The sequence below is a fragment of the Lucilia sericata genome, unplaced genomic scaffold (genome assembly GCF_015586225.1).
Source record: "Lucilia sericata isolate MDLA Ls3-8-SP2 unplaced genomic scaffold, ASM1558622v1 Contig000647F_arrow, whole genome shotgun sequence".
In the NCBI taxonomy this organism is placed as follows: Eukaryota; Metazoa; Arthropoda; class Insecta; order Diptera; family Calliphoridae; genus Lucilia; species Lucilia sericata.
In genome coordinates this window covers 157984-175285 of record NW_023994653.1, presented here as the reverse complement: position 1 = coordinate 175285, position 17302 = coordinate 157984, and the positions used below count along the sequence as shown (strand labels likewise).

The following is a 17302-nucleotide window of genomic DNA, read 5'->3' as shown; positions in this document are numbered from 1 at the left end:
AGTCTATAGTCTAGTCTATAGTCTAGTCTATAGTCTAGTCTATAGTCTAGTCTATAGTCTAGTCTATAGTCTAGTCTATAGTCTAGTCTATAGTCTAGTCTATAGTCTAGTCTATAGTCTAGTCTATAGTCTAGTCTATAGTCTAGTCTATAGTCTAGTCTATAGTCTAGTCTATAGTCTAGTCTATAGTCTAGTCTATAGTCTAGTCTATAGTCTAGTCTATAGTCTAGTCTATAGTCTAGTCTATAGTCTAGTCTATAGTAGTCTATAGTCTAGTCTATAGTCTAGTCTATAGTCTAGTCTATAGTCTAGTCTATAGTCTAGTCTATAGTCTAGTCTATAGTCTAGTCTATAGTCTAGTCTATAGTCTAGTCTATAGTCTAGTCTATAGTCTAGTCTATAGTCTAGTCTATAGTCATAGTCTAGTCTAGTCTATAGTCTAGTCTATAGTCTAGTCTATAGTCTAGTCTATAGTCTAGTCTATAGTCTAGTCTATAGTCTAGTCTATAGTCTAGTCTATAGTCTAGTCTAGTCTATAGTCTAGTCTATAGTCTAGTCTAATAGTCTAGTCTATAGTCTAGTCTATAGTCTAGTCTATAGTCTAGTCTATAGTCTAGTCTAGTCTAGTCTAGTCTAGTCTATAGTCTAGTCTATAGTCTATCTATAGTCTAGTCTATAGTCTAGTCTAGTCAGTCTATATCTATAGTCTAGTCTATAGTCTAGTCTAGTCTAGTCTAGTCTATAGTCTAGTCTAGTCTAGGCTATAGTCTAGTCTATAGTCTAGTCTATTAGTCTAGTCTATAGTCTAGTCTCATAGTCTAGTCTATAGTCTAGTCTATAGTCTAGTCTATAGGTCCTAGTCTTTCTATAGTCTAGTCTATAGTCTAGTCTATCGTCTAGTCTATAGTCTAGTCTATAGTCTAGTCTATCGTTCTAGTCTATAGTCTAGTCTATATTCTAGTCTATAGTCGTAGTCTATAGTTCTTAGTCTATAGTCTAGTCTATAGTCTTAGTCTATAGTCTAGTCTATAGTCTAGTCTATAGTCTAGTCTAGTAGTCTAAGTCTATAGTCTCGTTCTATCGTGTCTAGTCTATAGTCTAGTCTATAGTCTAGTCTATAGTCTAGTCTATAGTCTAGGTCTATAGTCTAGTCTATAGTCTAGCTCCTATCGTCTAGTCGATAGTCTAGTCTATAGTCTATTCTATAGTCTAGTCTATCGTCTTGTCTATAGTCTAGTTCTATAAGTTTTAGTCTATAGTCTAGTCTTATAGTCTAGTCTATAGTCTGGTCTATAGTCTAGTCTATAGTCTAGTCTATAGTCTAGTCTATAGTGTAGTCTATAGTGTAGTCTATAGTCTAGTCTATAGTCTAGTCTTTAGTCTGCTCTATAGTCTAGTTTATAGTCTAGTCTATAGTCTGCTCTATAGTCTAGTCTATGTAATCTCTATTCTATTCTATAATTTATGTTAGACTCTATCTAATCTCTATTCTATTCTATAATTTATTTTATACTCTAGTCTATAGTCTAGAATACAGTCCAAACTAAAGTCTGATTTACAAAATTAATAATAATATTAAGATAATTAGGGTTTATTGTCTGGACAACCGTATCCCTTGTATATGGTCAGGTTGGCTGGCTAATTTATAGTTAAATCAGCAATCTGGTAAAAATGGTGTAATTCATTAGCATTAAAAAACACAAGCTGTTGTAAAATTTTCCCCAAAAAGAAAATCAATAGTATATTGTATCCCTTTCTCCTGGACAATATTACTGACAAAAAATAAAGAACAACAAAAAAAATCAACAGGAGAAAAAAACTTAATATTAATAAACAAAACTGAACTTACCTGTATAATGGTATGCCGGCATTATCACGAAACCATAGGACCATATAAACATCATCCAATGGTGCCGATATGGGGCATGGTAGTGACACTGATTTACCCTCTACAGCTTCAATATCTTTTGTTTTTACTATTGAAAAGAATAATACATATACACATAGTGGACAGGGACAATCAGCCAGTCAGCCGCAGGGTGGCATAATAATAATGTTGTAAATGACAAGCAGCACAGAAGAAGGAATGATAGGAGCAGGAGTTAGTGTTGATAACAGCAAAAACATCAGCATCAGCAATATCATATCGAGTTTTTAATATGAAAATACCAGCAGGTGTAGTAAATTTCAAACAACAGCAACAGGAAATAGCAGTTTATAGTTTAAGGTGGTGATGGTGTGTGTTGCACAAATAACAAAACCATACGTATTATTAATATTATTGTCATTTAGTTTGTTATTAAAGTTGTTATATACAGTATTCATAGAAAAAAACAGCCAGCAGTTTTATGGCGAATTATTATCAATAACATCAGCAGCAATATAATTATTGTCAACAGCAATATCATCATTATCATCAGCGAGGACATTATTGGAAAATAACAACAACAACAACAACATATTTATAAGCATTGTTATTCAAAATAATGAATCAATGAATTTAAAGTTTTTTTGTTCAATTTAAAAATAAATTTAATTAAGGCCATTGAAAATAGTTTTAAGGGAAATTATACGTTTTAATTTTAAATAATATTTGTTGGTATTGTTGATGTTGTTGTAGTTATTATTATAATGATTGTTGTTGTTAAACAACATGACCACACGTGCCAGGATTTTGTGTTAAAGATTTTGTTTGTGTTTAACCAGTTAATACAAAAAAACATTATGTCGCCAGGGGAAATAATATTAAGAAGAGATTATTTTATTTATATGTTTTATTTATTTATAGGCGAAAAATTTTCCATTATCCAGGTTGTTTATACACAAACACACACGCATGCACGCATATATTTTTGTATAATTTTGCGTATTTTAATAATCAGTTTGTTTTTTTGTTGTGAAAATTCATTGGTTTTAATGCGGTTCAAGTTGGCGTTTTTTGTTGTTGTTTGTTTAATTATAATTATAGTAGATGTAGATTTTCCATTTTTTTTGTTGTTGTTGTTTTATTTGTATTTGGTTTATTTTTCGACCATTGTTTACATTGTATTAATTGTCCACATTTATTAATAAAAACATACACCAGCCAACACATGCATACAGTTATTAAACAACCAAAGGATAATATAAACATAAATATACACACATACAAACATGTGTATAAATCCCCAATTATAGCCAGGTATGCATAAACATACATAAAGGTTTTTGTTGTTTTGTAGTTGCGGTTTTATATGTGTTTTAAACATAAATGCATAAAGGAGTTATCGTTGCCGTATGCCAAATGTTTGCGGAGACATTAAACATTAAACCATTTCCGTTGCGGTCAGGAAAGTATATTTGAGAATATGCCGAAAAAGAAACACAGGAAGAAAAAAAGAGAGAAAAAACAGAAAAATTCATTAAAGATTTAGTATATAAATATTTGTTATTAACATGTCAAATAAATTAAGTTTGTTTATACATATACATAAGTATTTATTTATAGTTAAATAATAATGTTTATATATTTACACTAGCAAAACATTGTATTTAGTTTATATATGATTAATGAGTACTAAACATACATACAAACATATGCACATATGTAAAAGTACATATTTACTTATGTATTTATACAGTGAGTAATATAACTAAAGATACATTTCAAATCAAGGCAAAAAAACCGGTCAATTTATTGGCATAATATAATTTGTCGCTACAACTTGATATCACAGTGATATTTTGTACAACTGATTAAGAGAATTATACTAATTTAATACATACTTTACCATAAAGTATGATCTTTAAACAATTCTTAATGAAGGAAATAAACCATAGTAAATACATCACTGCGTATGATACATACATATTAAAACCAAAATATTAAGTATACGCACCGTCGAACAATGCAAAGCAACATTGTGCAAAGGGGGTGGTTAAAAATAGCTTTTATTTTTGCAAAAACGATTTTATTGCAGGAATATAATCAAAATGGTGAGAATCTAAGACCTACATTCATATCAACCAATAATTAGCCTTTCTATATAAACTCTACGGTCATGTGGGCATTGTAACCAAGTTTTTTATGCAATATTTTATTTAAGTCCACATTTTGTGGTTAATATCAAATATAACATAAAACCAGTAACTAATCAATATAGCAAATAAGTTAGTTATTTTATGCACATTTAATTATTTTATAAACTGTGGCCACTTTTAGCTTTACTTTTTTATTTATTCAATATACACATAAATTAAATCTTTACTTCTAATACATACAACAGACATATGTTTAGTTTACTATATTTAAGTTACATGGTTGTGTTATATACATATACATGTTTACCTAGCACAAACTAAGGTTAGAATGGTACCAAGTTATGAGAAGAAACAAATCAGAAATTAAAGTTGTCTGCTAAGTAGATTTATTAACTTACGTTCTCATTTTTTAGATGTTAGACAAGACTATGGACCAGGTTATAGATTCGATTGCAGACTACAGAATATTCTATAGATTCAACTAAAGACTATACTATTGACTGAAATATATACTGAACTATAGACCACACTATAGACTTAGCTTTAGACCAGAATATACTAAACTAAACTAAAGGGTATTTTGACTATACAATAGACTTTTGACTGAAATATTGACTACACTATAGACTAGACTATAGACAACACTGAAAACAATAGACTAAACTAGAAACAATAGACTAGACTAGACTATACTGTAAAGTCGACTAGAGATTAGACTAGACTATAGACTAGACTAGACTATAGACTAGACTATAGACTAGACTATAGACTAGACTAGACTGACTATAGACTAGACTATAGACTAGACTATAGACTAGACTATAGACTAGACTATAGACTAGACTATAGACTAGACTATAGACTAGACTATAGACTAGACTATAGACTAGACTATAGACTAGACTATAGACTAGACTATAGACTAGACTATAGACTAGACTATAGACTAGACTATAGACTAGACTATAGACTAGACTATAGACTAGACTATAGACTAGACTATAGACTAGACTATAGACTAGACTATAGACTAGACTATAGACTAGACTATAGACTAGACTATAGACTAGACTATAGACTAGACTATAGACTAGACTATAGACTAGACTATAGACTAGACTATAGACTAGACTATAGACTAGACTATAGACTAGACTATAGACTAGACTATAGACTAGACTATAGACTAGACTATAGACTAGACTATAGACTAGACTATAGACTAGACTATAGACTAGACTATAGACTAGACTATAGACTAGACTATAGACTAGACTATAGACTAGACTATAGACTAGACTATAGACTAGACTATAGACTAGACTATAGACTAGACTATAGACTAGACTATAGACTAGACTATAGACTAGACTATAGACTAGACTATAGACTAGACTATAGACTAGACTATAGACTAGACTATAGACTAGACTATAGACTAGACTAGACTACTATAGACTGGATTATAGACTAGACTATAGGATAGACTATAGACTGGATTATAGACTAGACTATCGACTAGACTATAGACTAGACTATAGACTAGACTGTAGACTAGACTATTGACTATAGACTAGACTAGGCTAGACTAGCTAGACTAGACTATAGACCAGACTATAGACCAGACTATAGACTAAACTATAGACTAGACTTTAGCCTAGACTTTAGACTACGCTATACACTAAAATACACTGAACTATAATTGATACCTTTCCAATTTTGGAAAGGACCGCTGCTCTGTCTTCTAGCAGAAAGAGACTGTTCAGCGTTACCTGTAGTGGCAGCACTTCCAATCGGTGCCCAATTTTGGAAAGGGCAGCTGCACAGGCTTTAGTGGTAATCTCTTCATTTTAAGGATTTGACTCTAGTGTCTTTGTCGGGGCTTGTTGTAGCAGCCCTTGATATCAGCAACTTCACTTTTTTAAAGATAACAGCTCTGGAGGTGAAATAAGTCCCACTTTTGTTCTTGACCAGCGATGGAGTGCTGGTTGATACAAATTATAAGTAGAATTCCTTCAGCTTCTTCCCTTCTGTGAAAGACATCCCATTTTTCCACGGCCAGCACAGTATTTTGGCTTCCAAGAATTTGCAATATGTGCTCGTTAGCCTGTTTACCCCTTTTAGTTAGACAGTGAACTTTGGGACCATAGAAAGATCCCTTTGTGTGTCAGTTCCATCATGTTCTTTACGGTGCCAGTACATTGGTGGGATATCAACCTTATTAACTTCATACCCATGCTCTCTATTAGTTGTTTGCCCTTTGAAGGTCCATTATCTTATTGTCTTCTATCATTCTTTGCTGGTGTTTTGTATTTTTGCTTGTAGGGTTATCGACATCGTATACTGCATACCAGTTATCGTCCTGGTGTCTTCGCTTAGCAGCTTTGGCGTAAAATGGAAGCTCTTTTCTTTATCACCGTCTAGCGTCATCTTCCTCGAGACGCCCTTGTCTTCAAGGTTGATTGTGTTTGCCTTCGGAATATCTGATTTGATTTCACTCTTACTAACAGGATTCTAGCTCGAAGTTCCTTAGAGTGAGGTATAGATTGTCTTCGACTGTTTATTAGAAGACAAGGAGTTCATTTTTTTCTAGAGAAACTTGATACTGAACCTAATTGGGACCAGGTTAATTCTAAAACATGGAAACAATTAACAGCCCGATGTCCCTGTCATTGAAGCACCCTGCAAACGTCATATAAGGATATCCTAAAAAAAGTAAGTTAACTTTAACTTAGCCAAAATATTATAAGAATATCAGGAGAATTGCAAAAGTGGAATTGCTTCTTGAATCTAGTAAACCAGCCCAATAGATAACATATAAATTCAGTGGCCGTGCAAATAATGATAAACGAGGTGTTCCTAGAAATACTAACACACATACATAGTATACTGCTAAACTCATCAGAAGGAATTGCAATTAACAACAGTAAGAGATGTTTCAATATCAAAATATATATTCAATATTTGATTTTACCAGAAAAATATGTAGCAGTCTATTAGACATAAATCTTTGTTTTCTTAAAGTTATATGTATAAATACATTATTTATACTTAATTAATTGTTAATATATAAAACAAAAATATTGCGTAGAAAAAATTTCTGGCTAATATTAAATATTAAAAGCTTTTAGTTATCATTTAGTGATTCTTATGTTTATATTCCTAGAATTTCTGTACATATTTATAAGTTATATAAACATTAGATAATATATAAACATATTAATATATAAATGTCTAATACATAGGCTGTTCATACATACAACTTTCTTATTAAATGTTAATGTAGACAGATAAATTAGTTTAATATCTTTAACAGATTTAAGTTTATTATTTATTTAATTTCTTTGGGTTAATGAAATAAATTATATAATTTAATATTAACAAATGAGCAGGTAAATTAAATTATTCAGTTAAATAAATAAAGCTAATATTTGCTTAATAATTGTTTATTTATGAATGAATGTGTGTGTGTGTGTTAATTTCGGAGGAAATAAATATTTGCTTAAGACACCTGGTTGGTTTTCAAAATTTCAGTTAATGATTAAATATGAAAATTAAATTCTATGGAAATTTGTGTTTCTGTTAAAATAAAAGCTGTTTCTTTTTGCCGCAAAAAAAAACTTAAAAAACCTTGATTTAAAATTTCTTTTACAATGAGTTCATAGAATTTATAATTATATCTTGAAAAATTCTTCATAAACGCCCACTTAATTAAAAACATCGCGCATTTATATTGCAGCATAAGCTCAAAGTTTAATTTTCATTAGAATTCATTAATATTGCAAACCAAACACAGTTATAAGTCCAACAACATGATTTACACTAACAATTATTAATCTTATACATTAAAATTCTCATTGTCTATTCATAGGAATCTTATAATAACAAGATAATAGTTTATTTCATAGCCTTGGCATTGCGTGATAATATTTGGAAAAATTTTACTAGATTTTTTTCACAACACCTATTTATACGACTTTATTAGAAAGCAGCGAAATTAATTTCAACAAGTTTATTACAACATGTTACAAGTAAGTAGATTTAGGCTTTAATACGTTAATTTAATATAAAGCCTTCAAATACAAATGTATGTGGGTATGGTTGTATATAGAATGGTTAACCTTTCAAAGAAATAAAATGGTAGAGTGAAAAAAAATGTAAAATATCATGAAATGTTTTTAGGTCAGGTTTAAACATTAACATGACAAACATTAACATAGATATGTATAATATAGCTGGTTGTTTTACATATAAAAATAACCCAGTAAAACATTTGAACCTCATATAGTATAAAAAAAATTGATTTAAGATAAAATATAGCTTTCCAAATATTCAGGACTGTTTTACTTGCAATAAGCCGTTTTATATAAAAAAATCTTTTTGTTTGCACATTTTGCTGGGAACTCCTATTTGACACCTACCACTCTAGTACACAACATCATACATTTGAACAGTTTTTAACTTAATTTGTACAAGCTCTTGTGTATATTGCATACGAAACAAAAACGACATCCTTTTCAAGTATTAAATATAAACTCTTCAATGTGTATATAAAACCAAAAAAATAACACAAATATTAGTAGAGGGGTAACAAATTGTCATGTTAAGTCGAAATATTTTGATGCTATGCAGTTATGCTGTAAATTATTTTCCAAACTTTGGCTATAAAACCAATCGTTAGACAAATACTATTATCATCCTTCCTTCTAAAAACTCTTTAATGGGACCAAACTGTTCATATGCAAGAGTAGTAAACATTTAGAGAATGCATTGAATTTTATGGGGATTTATAGAAGATTTGTAACATAGTAAGAACTCGATTAGGCTTCTAACTGCTATAATTACTGGGCACTGTAGGATTGGACATATGTCGGAATGTATGGGCTATCCACGTTATAACTACTGTAGAAGTTGTTTGGACGAAGAAGAAGTGGAATCGGTAAAACACCTTCTATGTGACTGCCCAGTCTTACAAGAGCACAGACTACTCTATTTTGGTAGAGCTCTTTTCTATGATCTGGACTGTCTCAGAGATGCGTCACTAGTAAACATGATCGGTTTTATTAGAAACATCGGCTGGTTTTCACAAAGACCGCAAGAACCAAGTATATATATCACATTTTTTCTTTACTTGATCAACCATGAGAAAAAAATGGTTATGTATTGGGAAACTATGACGATGGGAAACTACGACGATGAATCAGCTACTCATTTATAACTCTTTCATATCCTTTCCTATTAATTACACAGGCTTATAAAATTTTAAATTGTCGCAACTCTGAGTTCGGGTAATACTATTCTAAATTATTGAGCCGCACTAAATCTGAATCTGGCCTCCATCATATTTGGGTCTGAAAGACCACTCCCCTTGCTATCTTACATATGTATATTCTTTCTAGAACACGATATGAATATATACTGGACACTTTGGAAGGTTATACACAATCATCGGACGTATCTGAGTGCATACCAGATAGAATGTCTTTGTCAAGCGGAACATTAGCGCAAATACCAGTAGGAATCCGTTGTTACAGGGATGGCTCTAAATTGGGGGACAAAGTGGGGCTGGGGTTCTATATTGAAGATCCAGAAATATACCATCCATTACCTAATCATAACACAAACTTCCAGGCAGAAGTCCGAGCAATAACGGAATGCGTAAATTGGATTAGAATAAATATGGCGCCCACAGCGCTTAATATATTTACCGAATTAAATCTAAGGCCGTATTGGATTGTAAGACCTCTTGGAATAATGAAACTGTAGATAGAACCACAAAGATCCTATGGGGTGACCCTTGCTCAAAATGAGCAAGTCTGAGGTTAGTATGATGGTACGTATTCTGAGTGGACACACATGATTACGAGCATATATATACAAAATTGGACGTGCGGATTCAGACAAATGTAGAGCATATAGAGAGGACAGTGAAAATCTGGAGCACTTTCTTTGCCACTATCAGGCATTCGTTGAAGTTAGATCCGAGTATCTTGGAAGTGATTTAACATAATCAGTTCTAGTTCAGTTCTAGTTCAGTTCTAGTTCAGTTCTAGTTCAGTTCTAGTTCAGTTCTAGTTCAGTTCTAGTTCAGTTCTAGTTCAGTTCTAGTTCAGTTCTAGTTCAGTTCTAGTTCAGTTCTAGTTCAGTTCTAGTTCAGTTCTAGTTCAGTTCTAGTTCAGTTCTAGTTCAGTTCTAGTTCAGTTCTAGTTCAGTTCTAGTTCAGTTCTAGTTCAGTTCTAGTTCAGTTCTAGTTCAGTTCTAGTTCAGTTCTAGTTCAGTTCTAGTTCAGTTCTAGTTCAGTTCTAGTTCAGTTCTAGTTCAGTTCTAGTTCAGTCTAGTTCAGTTCTAGTTCAGTTCTAGTTCAGTTCTAGTTCAGTTCTAGTTCAGTCTAGTTCAGTTCTAGTTCAGTTCTAGTTCAGTTCTAGTTCAGTTCTAGTTCAGTTCTAGTTCAGTTCTAGTTCAGTTCTAGTTCAGTTCTAGTTCAGTTCTAGTTCAGTTCTAGTTCAGTTCTAGTTCAGTTCTAGTCAGTTCTAGTTCAGTTCTAGTTCAGTTCTAGTTCAGTTCTAGTTCAGTTCTAGTTCAGTTCTAGTTCAGTTCTAGTTCAGTTCTAGTTCAGTTCTAGTTCAGTTCTAGTTCAGTTCTAGTTCAGTTCTAGTTCAGTTCTAGTTCAGTTCTAGTTCAGTTCTAGTTCAGTTCTAGTTCAGTTCTAGTTCAGTTCTAGTTCAGTTCAGTTCTAGTTCAGTTCTAGTTCAGTTCTGTTCAGTTCTAGTTCAGTTCTAGTTCAGTTCTAGTTCAGTTCTAGTTCAGTTCTAGTTCAGTTCTAGTTCAGTTCTAGTTTCAGTTCTAGTTCAGTTCTAGTTCAGTTCTAGTTCAGTTCTAGTTCAGTTCTAGTTCAGTTCTAGTTCAGTTCTAGTTCAGTTCTAGTTCAGTTCTAGTTCAGTTCTAGTTCAGTTCTAGTTCAGTTCTAGTTCAGTTCTAGTTTCAGATCTAGTTCAGTTCTAGTTCAGTTCTAGTTCAGTTCTGTTCAGTTCTAGTTCAGTTCTAGTTCAGTTCTAGTTCAGTTCTAGTTCAGTTCTAGTTCAGTTCTAGTTCAGTTCTAGTTCGGAAATAACATTCCTGACAAACACTGATTGGAAAATTCTTCAGAGTTACGTCCAGGAAACTGAGTTTCTGAACATTGAAAAATAATACCATCAGTGAAATTTTTTTTTGCATAAAAAGGAGCGCTCAACATTCCTAGGTGCATTTCTTCTGAGTCTTATCTCCAGTTATTCTAGAATAATATTAAAATCCTGCTCCGTTTCCTTTCTTTGTGATCTTTAAATAAAACAATTTTTTATTTAAGCCCGAAATGTGGAATATATTTTTCATGTTTCAAATCAACAATCTTTTATTATGTTACTTTCTTAAAATCCATTTTAATTTTCCATTTATACAAAAGTTTATCATTTGTAACTTGTAACAAAGTAAAACTTTGCAATGACAACAAAAAAAGAAAACCTTTTTAACAAATTTTGAATAATCATTTGACTTAAGGAACTCATCTCAAGTAATTCAATAATATTACACCGAAACTAGGTCAAGGACATTTACTTATCGTTCCTATTTTAAACATCGATAACATACTCATACGTTTAGGATTTGTTCACAACAAATAAATTTGACTAATTTATATACAAAAGAATGAAAATAATGCCAAAAACCAAAAGTAAATTTTTCTTTTATGTAAATCCCATTTGGGTAGGGTATTATTAAATTGAACATATAACCCATGGCAAATAACTTGGATTATACGTACATATGTACAATGCATACATAAATAACTAGGATACATATATATATACATATTTTTGTATATATTTACTTCACTGATGATGATGCTGTTCGCTATGATGACGATGATGATGATGTTGTTGAAGACTGCGATAACGTTAAATGAATGTATAAATGAATAGTATACAAGGATCGATGAATAGTTTGGTTGTATATTTGGATGGTTGGCTGGAAAAATATAACATGCTAAGAGCACAAATAACAATATATTTATTCGATTTTAAGCTATAACCGCCTAAGTAGACTTAATGGACAAATTGAGTTAAAAACTTCCATTAAAAAATTTACAATTAAACTCTTATTTCTATAAAAAAAAAATTTCCCTAAAAGATGTCCTTAAAAACACATTGACTTCTTCGTTTGCATTTTCTGTGCTGAGTTAGGCTATTATTACTTGTTGTCATAGTTGTATGAATGAATGCGAAAAAAATGGCAACTTGATTATGATAAAATATAACAAGAGCACTGCAGTGTAAAAATGTGGTGGTACTATATGGTAAAAGGTTACTTTTCGGTTACTGTATAAAATTTAAAATCCAACTTTTTCATAAATTTTTTAATAACTATACACCTACATATACATTAATGATAACAAATTTTAGTTTTTTCTATAAATTTTTACGAGAATACTATACTTAAAAACTTTGGGAGATGGACGGTTAGACTGATCCCACAAATAAAGCCATGGGTGCTCAGATGTTACCACCTGATGCAGTTCCTCACTGGACACGCAGGGTACAATTCTTATCGGCACAAATTTGGTCTATAGACTAGACTAGACTAGACTAGACTAGACTAGACTAGACTAGACTTGACTAGACTAGACTAGACTAGACTAGACTATAGACTAGACTAGACTAGACTAGACTAGACTGACTAGACTAGACTAGACTGACTAGACTAGACTAGACTAGACTAGACTAGACTAGGACTAGACTAGACTAGACTAGACTAGACTAGACTAGACTAGACTAGACTAGACTAGACTAGACTAGACTAGACTAGACTAGACTAGACTAGACTAGACTAGACTAGACTAGACTAGATAGACTAGACTAGACTAGACTAGACTAGACTAGACTAGACTAGACTAGACTAGACTAGACTAGACTAGACTAGACTAGACTAGACTAGACAGACTAGACTAGACTAGACTAGACTAGACTAGACTAGACTAGACTAGACTAGACTAGACTAGACTAGACTAGACTAGACTAGACTAGACTAGACTAGACTAGACTAGACTAGACTAGACTAGACTAGACTAGACTAGACTAGACTAGACTAGACTAGACTAGACTAGACTAGACTAGACTAGACTAGACTAGACTAGACTAGACTAGACTAGACTAGACTAGACTAGACTAGACTAGACTAGACTAGACTAGACTAGACTAGACTAGACTAGACTAGACTAGACTAGACTAGACTAGACTAGACTAGACTAGACTAGACTAGACTAGACTAGACTAGACTAGACTAGACTAGACTAGACTAGACTAGACTAGACTAGACTAGACTAGACTAGACTAGACTAGACTAGACTAGACTAGACTAGACTAGACTAGACTAGACTAGACTAGACTAGACTAGACTACACTAGATTAGACTATAGACTAGAGTATAGACTAGACTAGACTAGACTAGACTAGACTAGACTAGACTAGACTAGACTAGACTAGACTAGACTAGACTAGACTAGACTAGACTAGACTACACTAGACTAGACTATAGACTAGACTATAGACAAGACTATAGACAAGACTATAGACAAGACTAGACAAGACTAGACTAGACTAGACTAGACTAGACTAGACTAGACTAGACTAGACTAGACTAGACTAGACTAGACTAGACTAGACTAGACTCGACTAGACTAGACTAGACTAGACTAGACTAGACTAGACTAGACTAGACTAGACTAGACTAGACTAGACTAGACTAGACTAGACTAGACTAGACTAGACTAGACTAGACTAGACTAGACTAGACTAGACTAGACTAGACTAGACTAGACTAGACTAGACTAGACTAGACTAGACTAGACTAGACTAGACTAGACTAGACTAGACTAGACTAGACTAGACTAGACTAGACTAGACTAGACTAGACTAGACTAGACTAGACTAGACTAGACTCGACTCGACTATAGACTAGAGTATATACTAGACTATAGACAAGCCTAAAGACTAGATTATAGACTAGACTATAGACTAGATAATAGACTAGACTATAGACTAGACTATAGACTAGACTATAGACTAGACTGAAGACTACACTATTGAGAAGCCTAAAGACTAGATTATAGACTAGACTATAGACTAGATTATAGACTAGACTATAGACTAGACTATAGACTAGACTATACACTAGACTATAGACTAGACTATAGATTAGACTATAGACTAGACTATAGACTATAAAATTGACTAGACTATAGACTAGGCTTTAGACTAGACTATAACTAATACATAACTGTAAACTAAATTATAGACTAGACTATGGGCACAACTGTAAAATAAACTATCCCAAAATTAGTAGTTGAGCTGAAAATTATAACCCCACGTTAGCTCTTTATCATTTGGTACATAAGAACAACTGAAAGCTGATATACGTATGTATGTATATGTGTGTAACTATTTATGTACCCCAAAAAATGTTTGGCTCTTCTGCTCATAATAAACTTTATAAGTTATGGATCAATAAAATCTATTTATAGATACATTAATGAAAACAAGAAAATAAAAACAGCAACGAAATTGAACATTTACTAAAGGAGTTTAATCAAATGTTATATATTATAATAAAACTTCGGTATACGTACGACTGCATACTGTGAGTGTAAACCCAATTATTGCCATATAAAGCCAACTGCCATGACGCTGATATTCCTGCTGATGATGATTATTACGATAATATTAATGAGGATTTTTATAACTTTAACCTTTTTTATATATTTCTGTTTTTTTTTTTATACCCTCCACCACCATCAGTGGTGATAGAGGGTATATATAAGTTTGTCATTCCGTGTGTACCACCAAGAAATATTCATCTGAGACCCAACAAAGTGTATATATTCTGGGTCCTTATGAAATTCTGAGTCGATTTAGCTATGTCCGTCCGTCCGTCCGTCTGTCTGTCTGTGTAAAACACGCTCACGTTAAAACGAAGCAATATAATTTAACCAAATTCACCCAAAACATTCATTATTATCCGGTACAGTTTGGTATTGAAAATGAGCAAAATCGGTTCACATCGGGAAAAGTTATGGATCAAAATTTAAAACAACCTCGAAAAAAATAAGCATTTTTTACAAAGTTTTTTCCGATCGGTCCAAAATTGGTCATAGCTCCCATACAAGGTCCCCTCCCGAAAATCACTTAAACGCGCATAACTCATTACTAAATTAAGATATAAATATAAAATTTGGTACAAGTATTACTCATTTGCATAGAAATATTACTGTGAAAGTTTTTTCCGATCGGTCCATAATTGGTCATAGCTCCCATACAAGGTACCCTCCCGAAAATCACTTAAACGCACATAACTCATCACAAAATTAAAATATCCATATCAAATTTGGTATAAATATTACTCAAATGCACAAAAATATTACTGTGAAATTTTTTTCCGATCGGTTCATAATTGGTCATAGCTCCCATACAAGGTCCCCTTCCCAAATCACTTAAACGCACATAACTCATTACTTAATTAGGATATCCATATAAAATTTGGTGCAAGTATAGCTCACATATATAGAAATATTACTACGAAAGTTTTTTGCGATCGGACCATAACTGGTCATAGCTCCCATACAAAGTCCCCTCCCGAAAATCACTTAAACGCACATAACTCATTACTAAATTAAGATATTCATATGATGTTTGGCAGAAGTATTGCTCATATACAGAGAAATATTACTGTGAAATTGTCACAGCTACTACAGAAAAACACTTAAAGGCACATAACTCATTACCAAATAGTGATATAAATAAATACTATTTTTATACATAAATACGATTTTTGTACACATAAATGTTAAATTTTTTAACGATCGGTATATCCTTGGTCATAGTTCTATACAAGGTTCACTCCCGAAAATCACTTAAACGCACATAACTCATTACCAAATATTGATACCCATACATTTAGCAAAATCATTGCTCTTATATACATAAATTACACTATAAAATTGTTTTACGATCGGTCCATATTTGGTCATATCTCTCATACTAGGTCCTCTCCAGAAAATCACTTAAATGTACAGTATTTATTACCAAATAATGATGTAGATACAGAATTTTTAAATTTTGTCTTTATATACATAATTGGTCATAGCTCCCATACAAGGTCCTTTTACGAAAATCTCTTAAACGCACATTACTCATTACCAAATAAAGCTATTGATACAAAATTTGGCACAAATATTAGTTTTGTATACAAAAGTTCTATTTCAAGATTTTTTCGCGATCGGTTCATAACATGGGTGCGGTCGGTCCCATACAAGGTTCCCTTCAGAAAATCACATAACATTACTTATTACTAAATTACGATATAGATATAAAATTTGACTGAAATATAGCTTTTATGTACAGAAATTTAGCTTACAGAATTTTTTACGATCGGTCTATATTTGGTCATATCTCACATAGTAGGTCCTGCCCCTAAAAGCGCTTTAGCCGTGTTTAACTAGTTGCATTATCAATTTGTGTAGAACAAAATTATATATATGTATTTTGAAAATCCTTAAATCTTTCACACACACATGCATACATACAAATTACTAAATATTGCTAAGCGCTATAAAAATATAAAAGAAAATGGCGTTTGTAATGTTCAATAAATCTTGGTATTTTTCTATTTAAGACATGAGAAAACTTATTTCTACAAATATTTGATCAATTAGAAAAGTATTAATATAAAAGTAGCTGGTGGAGGGTATTTAAGATTCGGCTCAGCCGAATATAGCACTCTAACTTGTTTTTTTTTTTTTTTTTGTTTTTTTGCAGACCAAGTTATTTGTTTGGCGAAACTTTAATATCAAACTGAAATTTATGAATAAATATATGGAATAACACCAAAGGAACTACTTGAACAAAAAGGAAAAAACTTAACAGACCTGTATAATATAATACATATGTATATTAAAATAGATAACAACCATAACTGCAAAAAAAGGAAACTACTCACACTCATAGACGAAATATAAAAAAGAAATTGTAAGCATTTATTTGTTATAAAAGGCCAAATACCTTTAACGTTTTACATTTTATATGTTCCTGTTTTGTATACTTAAGTATTTCAGTTTTTGATTGTGTCTGGCCAGTTTTGCTTGTATTTATTTTGTTTTTTTACAAAAAATATATGCATACATACATATATATTCACATTTTTCTACACATTTCGTTAGACACAATAACATTTTGATTTGATAATGTAAAGTACCAAA

General features: G+C 32.0%; 1 protein-coding gene across 1 annotated transcript in view; it reads right to left on the bottom strand.

Moving 5' to 3' along the window:
* The window catches only part of LOC119607033 (nephrin-like), a gene marked incomplete at its 3' end in the record, with an annotated part of 200152 nt that overhangs the window by 67405 nt on the left and 115445 nt on the right, over nt 1-17302 (bottom strand). Inside the window, exon 2 of the mRNA XM_037960750.1 lies at nt 1850-1976. Within this exon, the coding sequence (XP_037816678.1) occupies nt 1850-1976 (127 nt within the window). The remainder of the gene's footprint in view (nt 1-1849; nt 1977-17302) is intronic.